Source organism: Anopheles coluzzii, chromosome 3, assembly GCF_943734685.1.
Source record: "Anopheles coluzzii chromosome 3, AcolN3, whole genome shotgun sequence".
Classification (NCBI taxonomy): domain Eukaryota; kingdom Metazoa; phylum Arthropoda; class Insecta; order Diptera; family Culicidae; genus Anopheles; species Anopheles coluzzii.
Window position 1 is genome coordinate 67,494,247 of NC_064671.1, and position 10,345 is coordinate 67,504,591.

A 10,345-nucleotide genomic window follows, 5' to 3' on the forward strand; every position below is an offset into this window, starting at 1 on the left:
AAGCTCAGTACGGTACTCATCCAATGTAACGGAATTGATAACTTTGGTACTAAAAACAGCGACAACACTCCACGAAGGGCTCTTTCTGTCATCTTACGACCAAAACCCGCTAATTGCTTTTCCAACAAGTGTCGCAAAAGGAAGGGTAAATATTTAGCTTGTCGAGGCGTGCATTACTTGACTGAGTAATATTCGTCAGGCTTGTGTACAGGCTTTTGCACAACTTCTGATTATTGGTGCATTGAGATTAGAGATGGGTTGCTTTCACCACTCTCTAACGTGAGTTAATGCAAAGTTAACGAGTTAGAATGGCGAATTAAATGTTTAACTCACTCCACAAGAGTCATGTAAAATGAATCATGGAACTTTAAATGAGTTACTTTTTGATGCAGACTGTAAACTCACTCATGGAGGTCTAACTTTCAAAAGAGTTATTTATCCCACGAATCATTGTAACTTTGAGTGAGTAACTTGACAACTCTCAGTTTAGCTTTGAGAAGAGTTATTTAACTCACGAATTATTTACTTAACTGCGAGTGAGTTAGTCATCGTAACGAGCTGAATCACACAAGAGTGAAACAAAAACTCTTCGTGATAATTCAACTTAACTCACAAACTCATTCGGACTCACTGAGCATCACTATCACTCGCTTAAGCGTCTTCTCTATCAGCTGGTGTGGAGAGATAAATATCTTCAAGGAAAAATGGAAATGATGCGCCGAGGAGTTATAAAATTTGAATACATATTATTAGTTAAACGACACTACCACGGATGAAGAGGATTTTATCGTACCACCTGCCCAGGCCATCTTTTGGCTACTCCAGTAGACGTTAGCACATCATTAACTGATTGTTTGTTTGTTTGTTTTTTTGGGGGGTTGCATGAGTTGAAACCGTTCATTGATTGGGTTTCTATTTGATGAATCAATCTTCTCGCATAAACATTTAGTATCGATTTATTGAGTATCAATATTTTGTGATTTTTGAAGAATTCTTTTCCTTCCTAGTCGATGGACCTTCCTTGATGCATTAGTGGGTTGAAGTTAGTGGGTAGATATCGTCATCCACATTTAAATGATCATGAAAAAGGTCATTTTTATTAGCATTTTGGTTTCATCTATAAGCTATACTGTTCCTGTTCCTGTGGTACAGTCGTCAACTAGAACGACTTGATAACATGCCCGTCATGGGTTCAAGCCCAGAATGGACCGGCCCCCCGTCGCAAGGATTGACTATTCGGCTACGTGACAATGAATTAAGTCTCGAAAGCCTGTATAGGTCAGCATGTCCGCGTAGGACGTTACGCCAAATAGAAAAAGAAAAAGCTATACCGATAAGAGATAAGTTATTCGATCTTACATCTGTGCTTATTATTTTTGTGGCGACATATACTAGATGGTAGAATCACTAACAGTACTGTTAGCATCTTTTCAAAATCTTTATCCCAATCAAAAAAAGATTGAAATCAATTATAAAAGACACAACGTTCCTTAAAGCCAATACAAGATCCAACCGTTAAGCTAAGCTTATTTGAATTTCTAATTAGTGAACAATTTCCTATGCTGCAGTTCTGTGGGTACACAACGAAATATCAGAAGTACGCGGTGATTTTTCTCTGCCACTAAAATCATCACCAATTGTACCAAAAAATTCCATCCAGTAAATTATCCCTGTGTTCACAATGAAATATTAAAGACCCTAATGATCATATCAATCATCTTTTATCGAGCCCTTCATAATGATTTTTAATGCATGATGATGCTTGCCAGTGATATAGAATACTCGCAAAAACTCCAAAGAATGAAGCACCAACTTCTACCAATATGAGTCATGTCAACGAACGAAAATCAACATTCTAAAGATTCTAAAATTGTACTATATCAGCTACAGTGTAAAGAAACTAAACTATAAGACAGGAAATGAAGAACCTGTATTGATTTACTGTATCGATTCGCCTCCACCGTCCATAATATCGTGATTACTCGCAATATGCATATCATCGTTTTGTACGTACTAAACTAACCTCATAAAGCCATCCCCCCGGTCGTCCAGTTGTTCTAGTGGAAGCCGACACAGCTTGTCCATTAATTAGGCTAATTACAGACACGCTTAGCTTTCCTGCGGCCCGTCTACAATATCCCCAGGCCGTGCAAATTGCTGCCTTATGACACTGCCGTGTGTGTCGTGGGAGAGACGGCATGAGGAATTGAGCTAGACCAACAAAAAAAAACGACACACCATATCTCACTAAATCCCTGCGCCTTATGGCGCCGTTCCGTTGACGTAGCCGCCAGACCAACCAATGACCCCAATGCACGTGTGTGCAAACATCTGGCAAACATTGGACAAAAATGTCGTAATCGTGCCCCCACAGTATCATCCCTACTGGTTGCGATGCATGCAGCGGACAAGGCATAGATTGGCAAGGCGCCACCACAGTGCAGCAGAAGACACGTGACACGGTGTGAAGAAGTGGCCAAGCACGGCCTCACACGACCCCACACGACCCTCGGCATGGACAGCATGCGATTACGCATCGGCAAAGGTGCCGAAAAAAAGTGACCAAAAACAGAACCTCTTACATAAATCAAACGACTACGACATCCTTGTGCGCAATCCCAAGACGGTTGTCTCTCTTTCTATCTCTCTATCTCTCTATCTCTCTTTCTCTAGTGGGCAAGTTCTCTATTACAATACAAAAAAAAACACTAAATCCAGCACTGTGCAGTGAAGCCTACCTTCGGTCGGTACACTAGTACCCGGTGAGTGAGCAACGGGTACTTCTACGAGTCCAAATAGTCCAAGCACCGCGGCATGACCCTGACCGCCCCCGCCACGTTGCCTTTCTTTCCATGGTAGGTGGGGCAGGCCGGGAGAGGAAGGATGAAGTTTTGCAGTTGATTGCGCCGCGTGTAGGCGCGTGGGCGCACAGTCTTACCGTCGGTACTGGGAGGCACTGAGCAAACTTGATCGAAACCGACGATATTGATCAGCGCCGTCGCGCGTGTGGGAAAATACGTCGCGGACCGTAGTGATCGACAGGTTGAAATATGGCTACGGTCAGAATGTCATTCATAGATTTAAAAGTATCCTCGAGTAAAAAAAAGTGGGGCTTTGTGGGAGCAATTAAAAGAGAATGTCTTTTAGGAGCTTTTAGGTGTGTGTGATCTTCAAGGAAAGTGAATGATCTCATAAATAAGTAATCGAAGAAAGCATTTAGCGTTTTCAACCATTTAAGGATAAGCTTAAATGAAGCGTAAAGTAACTCTGATGGTTAGCGAATACTCTATTCCTCTCGATTTCTTTTTGAATTGTCGAATTCTTCAAAAGCTCGATGATATATGTGATTTAGCCGTTCTAAGATCTTGTTGTTGGTGGTTAATTGAACAACATGTGCCGTGATTAGCCATTAATTTCACCGCATAACAACAGGTCCGTCTTGGGTTCTAATATCATATGGTAACCCTGGTTTATGGCTATAACCCTGGTTTTATAGCCTTTGTCTTGTTGGTATAAGGACCTAGACACTCATCTTTTAGTTTTTTGGTAAACCTTTTTTTACGTCAATTTTATAACGATTCAGAATGAAATGAACTTTGAAGCCTTTACAGGAGCTGATTGTTCTATCTTCGATCTTAAGACCACCTTGTTGTCCGAATTCATTGAAATCGATAACCAAGTTAATTAGATAAAGATGCAGATGTGTGTTGGACTTCACTCATATCGGTTATAGAAAAATAAGCAGAAGTACATGCACACAACCAATTTAGCTTCAATCTAAACGGGCCAGGTCTTTGAAGAGCTTTGACGCTAACAAACTAGACACTGATAAACTCTGCCTTTCGAATACGGTATCTCTCTGTCCAATGTATTATCATCTTTCATATAAAGTAATTAGTAAATACGATCCAGCATCTAAGATCATTTAAGATGTTGACTTGGAAGGGGTCGATCCGAACTTTTTTGTGACTTCGGAACATCTATCATAGAACTGCAAGACGTCCTCTATAACACATTACCACATCACCCAGCTGATACAGTTCCATTGTGAGCCAAATAACAATCTGCTTCTTAAGTGGATTTCTAATTTTATCTTACATCTTATCGTAATCAAAAATATTTAATTGGAAAGGCCAGAATAAGGGTAAATTTTCTGTATATTCCCCAAACTCCTGCCATAGCATAACACTTTACAGAAAATTTGTAGCATTCATTACCAGCAAAATCGAATGCGTTGTAAGAAATAGGCCTGTTAAATGCACTTCGCAACAAACCCCCAACCATGCTGACGACTTCACAGTGTTCACAGTTACGGATCATCTCCCGGTGCGAGGCCGATTGGTTTCCCCCTTTTATGGTCCGAAAGCTGGTGCCGGAATTGTGACCAACTTTAGCCATCCTGGTGTGGGTGTTTCGATTTCTTCGGTTGGCTGGTCCAATCTTCTGTACGGCGTTTGTGTGCCTGCTTTTGGGGGCGAGGTGTTATTATAAAATAAAAAAGCGATCCAACTCCCCGAACTGTCTCTGCACCTTTCTTTGCCCGGTGCCAAATGGCACCACTTGTATGGGTGCAAGTGTTTGTGTGTAAGACATTTTTCTTCCAGTTTTTTTTCTCTTTTACACAGAGGGTAGTACTTCCGCCCCCGTAATGAGTACCGACGCTGCCATGATGTGTGGATGCTGCCATGCTGTCGCTGGCAAGGCACCAGCTTTGGTAATGAGAATGATATCATAGTTGCTTCATCGTTTGCTCCAAAATAGGCAGTCTCCGTTCAGCAGTGAGAGTAATGCAAGCTGTGCTGAACGGATCCAGAATACAGGAGTTCAAAAAGCCAACTGGGCAGAACCCATTACGGCAGCAAGGTTTGGCTAGAGCTCAGAATGATGGAGTGATGTTTGTTAGAGAAGCTCTCGTGATGCAATTGCTTCATTGTGGCTTGCGGTAAATGTACCAATTGGTCTGTAGTGCACTTGGCTGTATATGGGACTGATCATGTACACTGTACGGTTTTAATTATTACGAATGACACCCTTTGACACTGCAGTTATAGGAGAGATTTTTTTTTTGCGTTATTTGAATTGATACCAGGGAAGAATTTTATGTGAAAAATCATCGCTAGTTTAAGCATGTAATGTAAATCTTAACTATTTAGTGTTTATAGGTATGTCAACATTCAGTGTTGGCTTTTTTATTGGCCTGTCTTTGAGCAAAATATGTACAAAAAAACCCATTTTCTCTTAAGCACTTCCGTTCTTAATGTCAAATTTACCGTTTGGAGTTGTATGCGAACGAATCAAACGATTGCAACTTGCATACAAATTGTACATTGAAGTGCTCTCTAGCGGTGAGCTATGATACTGTCGCCCTGTTGACTGGTGTCGTTTAAGGAGCGTAAGAGACCCATGGTACCCTTTGATTTGGATTCGTATTCAGTTTTTCAGAGACAGATTCGGAGTGGATCCACATCTACATTTCGACAGGAGTCGACTCGGATCCGACTCTGGATTTAAAAACCGTTCGAAATCGTCCGGTGTCGGCAAGATTTGGATGTTGATTGCAAGAAACTTATTTAGAAGGCTCATTTACGAAGTTCACGCGCAAAGCGAAAGATGAGGAGTCTAAACTTGCTCTGACTGACTCCGGATAACTATGGTAGTTAACTCCAGTTGACTTCGACTCCAGATTGATTCCAAATCCGGCCGATTTCGACTCCAGTTAGATTCCATGTGCGCTCCTGAGAGCACATCACTACACTACTAGTATCAACTCTGCACTGTAGAACATCTAGGACCTTTTGAGTGTGTGGAACTAAGCATAACGATTCCGTGACTCCACGCAGCTGTCGATACAACCCACCTACAAATATAATTCCGCCGGCTAGCGAGTCGTTTCCAGGAATTGGTTCCACACCTACTATCCGGAATCGATTCCAGAAAACTTCGAAGCTAGCCGGAATCTATTTTAACCAAAACTTAATTTTCCCATAATTACTCACATCTGTTAGAGCAGGGAGTGGACGTTCTCTCCTTTTTCAAAATACAGTAAGACGTCGATTATCCGGGGGTGGATTAACCGTGCGCAACAATTTGGCAGCTGTTCAATCGTGGGGAACATTTGCATCGATAGTTAAGTTGATAAACAATATTTGTGTGCAACTATCAACGGTCTAGTCAACGACTATATCATGTTGAAAACACCGGTTCTCGTCCGATATTTTTGAACTTCATTTTTGTTCATGAACAGTTGTGTAACCTATAGTTATTGATTAAAATATTATTATACTAGTGATTAATTAATCAATTATTTAGAATCACGTGAATTGTACATAAACAGTGCTTCTAATTAATTGATTAACAATTAAATTAGACAGTGAATTTTATAATTTTTCTATGAAAAAGACATGTTTTGGGCCATTGTCCGTGGAAATCGATTATTCGGCAATCCTCCGGTCCGAGCTTCCCGGATAATCGACGTTCTACTGTAGCTATTTTACACGACGCTACTGGTGACCAGTCCAAAAGATTTTAGTTTATTGAATAGTATTGTATCTAATGTTGTGTGCTACACAACAGTTATCAATCGTGCCATAGTTGATTGAAATTCATAATATTTTCGTTTCGCGCTAAACAATTCCCGGTAGCTCTGTGTGTTAGGAAATGCGCACATCTGTGTCCTCGAAATCTTTCACTCGATTTAGTAATTATTTGTGGCACCCCTATTACGGTTCACAGTACTTCCAATACTTAACACTTTCTGAAATCTGACCGTACAGTGTCACGACAGTACATTCAAACTCTATTCGCTTTATGCAAACTATAGGCTCTGCATACGGTTGCGGCGTTACATTCAGAAACGACCGTAGTTTTAACATCATGCTCAATAGCTTCTTTTTATCAAAAGACTGTGCTGCCCCACATATTTGCAAAAAATCAATAAAAAATGCTGCCTTTGTACCATCATTACTTTCTTCAACACATTTTGATGAAGGATAGTCATAAATGCAAGCATCGCACGTGCATTGGAACTGGTAAAATAATGGTAGAATTATTTGCCTCTTTTTCCGATCCTTTGTCCAGTGATCCACTCTAAAAAAATAAATAGGAGAATTATAACGAAGCAATGGGAGAAATTTGAGTTAACGTTTGCCGAATGCCATCACTTACTCGTAATTATCGAACAGTTGGCCTCCTTTAGCGACTGTATGGATGACAATCACGGCGCAACGGCCATCGGGTAAAATGAGACGTCTCACGTTGGGAGCACATGAATGGTTCAGCATGCTAATCAAAGGGTAGCAACTCGTAGGAAATGTTTCGTCCTCGGGATTTCGATTCGTGATCTTAATGCATGTCAATAGTTTATAGTTGCATTCTGTAATTTGCAGATATCGCAGAATCAAATCAAGTAACAGCTTGCTTGCTGTTGGATTTGCCTCGCAGGCCGGTCCCAGCTCGGTCCACTCCAGCAAATGATTGTGCATAACAACTGTAAAAAAGGTCAGCCCGGCAAGTTCTTTGATGTTGCGTCGTTCTTGATTGGTGCACAACACGTGCACCGTGTTGAACACGTCCTGTGGCGTGGCTTTCTTCCAGTCCATCGTAAACCCATCCACCTTCGACTCGTCCAATGCATCCAGATGATCTTTCAACTTCTCTAGATCGTTATCGAAGGTGGTGATCGCAATTGCTATCATGCGTAGAGCAATCACGCCGCTTATGCCTAGAACTGTCCACAGGTCTCTTAATACGCCACACTCATATCGATGGTACTTGCCGTACGCTTTGCTGATACATTCCTCCGAACAGTACATGGCCACCGTACACCCTTCGCATGGAATCAGTGTGAACAATCGTTCCGCTTGGCAAAAGTCACACCGTATGTATTGGAACGTTTCCTTCGCCACTGTGACGAACGGCTTCTCGATCATTACAACATCTCCAACCTTTAGCTTGCGTTTCGTTACCACATGTCGCCCGTACTGATCGTTCCTGCCCAGTGCCAGACAGTTGGCAAGTTGTGGAGCGTTCTCGTGAGCTGGGTAGCTTAACTGCAGGGTTTCCACCACTTCGGTGGAAACCTTGGAGGCATTCTGATTCCTGGCCTTGGACAAAGCTTGTTTGGCCTCCTTTTCGCGTTCATCCAGCTTTCCACTCAAGTGCTTCGGATAGTTCGACTCACGAGCCAGCCGGATGTTCTGCAAACAGTCCTCGAAGCGCTCCATCTTTAGACAAATGAACGAGCGATTTCCGTATGCCAGCGATCTTTCTTCCGATCCTTTGGCCGAAAAAGCGATGCACTCGTTATACAGCTTCATGGCCTCGATGTATCGCTTCACCTTCGGGTGTACCATTTTATTCCCTGCGGACCGTAGCTGAGCCGCCTTCTCGTTGTCCTTGTTGCCATCGTTGCGCAAGTTCAACCGTTCGCGAAAAGTACAATTATGAAGCGATTCCCTTACTTTCGAAAATAAGAACTGGACAGTCTCGTTGGCATTTCGATTCATCATGTTTGCTTTTTGCATGCTGGGTTCAAACACCACAGTCCACAGCCTTTGAAAAAAGGTCATCATTTGTTGTTTTTCTTTTTCCCACGACACACACTCTACGCCGAAATATGCTTCCATACTTTCTAAAAAGTCTATGTCGTATTGCTCCATTTTCTTTTTTACTTACTGCAATCCGAACAAAATGTATACTACAACTAAGGTAAATAAATTAATTGTAAACAGTAATTGATCTCACAAAATCGATCGAACTTTCTTTACCTCACAAGCGTGCAGATGAATGGCACACGTTTCTTTGAATTTGCACAAAGGAATCGTTACCGTCGTGGAGTTTTTGGTTGATGTTTGGGCAAGGCGCGCAACCAGATTTGTGAGCACACCCAGTAAACAATCTGGATATCAACGAGTCCATCGTGCGAAAACTGCTCGAAAATGAAGTACCCAGTCAGACCAATCGGATTTAATTTCCCTACAGGCAAAGAGCGGGATATTTTATCATGGTGTGCGTAAAAACCTAGAGTTAAGCGCGCTTGTAATTACCCGGTAATTACCCCTATCTTTCCACTAAATTACCGGGAATTTAAGAGTAATTTAATAATAAATTAGCAGTCATTAATTAACCCATTCGACCAGTTTTGATAGATTCTATTCCTTTCTCTATTTCTTTGCGATGTTTTTCAGCCAGGTTTTTAATAAATAACACAAAAAGCGTCGAATGATTATTGTATGGTTTTAGTTTATCATTTTTCTTGAATCGCGAATAACGCGGATGATGAGTCAAATGATATATTTTATCACCAATTCCTGACAGTGGCGGATCTAACGGTAGGCGGACTAGGCGGTCGCCTGCCCAAGCGCCACAGATTAAGCTTAAACGACTGGAAAATTGAATATCCATAGAAAAAAAATGAAAGCTCCACAGCTTCATTGGTTTGATCAATAGATGGCGTATTACAACTCATCATTATATTGCTATCCTTTTCTTGCAATGTGTTTCGACAAGTTTCATCTTATCATGACCTATATAGCCTTCTAACTTTCCGAGCAAAAATCTATATGAATGGTCGTGTGGTCAGATACGTGGGTATCAACACCAACGACCATTACTCAAATCTCACTTGCTTCAGTGCTGGTGGTTTCCATTGGAGTTTAGTATTTAAACAATCGTATCGCCGTTCTAGTTCTAGCGATGCATAACTTCAATACGAAACCATACAACAGTACAGAGGAAATGAGAAAGCTCTCCTTCAAGCGATGAAGCTCAACTGGTTGGGGTATCCCACCAACAGATAGCGCCACCAGCTTTTTTGCTATTTTTAGAATGCATGAGTCGTTTGCCGTCTGCTAAAAGAAGTCTTTCTATATTCCGTTTAGGTAGAGAACTTGAGTCGTTTAGAAGCCGTTTAGTGGTCGTTTAGTGGATTTGTGGCACTTGGGTGGGGCCCGTCGATTTCGGGGCCCCGTAGATCGCCATTCTATAGTATGCCGTATGGACAGAGTACTAGCGACAAAGGTCCCCGGAAGGATGGCCGTTGGGGCCCCAATGCTTGCCAAATAATTTCCCGTTCGATCGAATGTTAAAATCTATTTCAAAAGGTTTTGAACTGTAATATTCAGTCAGAATCATATCAAATAATTTATAAAGTGACTAAAACCACCCCCTACTTGCAAAATTACACGAAAATTTGTGATATTTTAGCTGAAAATCACGAGATTCGACTTACGCGGAAATCCGAGATACGCGGTATTTTGCGGCCGTTTTCGGTCCCCATATACCGTGTATCTCGGGGACCGCCTGTATAGTGTTTTTTGTTATGATAATGTGCTCTTATAACTGCTTT

General features: G+C 41.6%; 1 protein-coding gene across 1 annotated transcript; it reads right to left on the reverse strand.

Moving 5' to 3' along the window:
* Positions 1-6,373: 6,373 nt before the first annotated feature.
* LOC120957776 (SET and MYND domain-containing protein 4-like) lies at positions 6,374-8,689 on the reverse strand. Its single transcript, XM_040380130.2, has 2 exons — positions 7,165-8,689; positions 6,374-7,086 (listed from the first exon to the last, which is right to left on the reverse strand). Exons 1-2 carry the CDS (start codon positions 8,655-8,657, stop codon positions 6,720-6,722), a joined length of 1,860 nt encoding a protein of 619 aa, XP_040236064.2. The 5' UTR covers positions 8,658-8,689; the 3' UTR covers positions 6,374-6,719.
* Positions 8,690-10,345: the final 1,656 nt, after the last annotated feature.

Coding starts and splice junctions, on each gene's coding strand:
- LOC120957776 (XM_040380130.2), bottom strand. CDS start 8,657: ATGGAGCAATACGACATAGACTTTTTAGAAAGTATGGAAGCATATTTC. Junction 7,087..7,164: donor CAACTGTTCGATAATTACGA/GTAAGTGATGGC, acceptor TTATTTTTTTAG/AGTGGATCACTGGACAAAGG.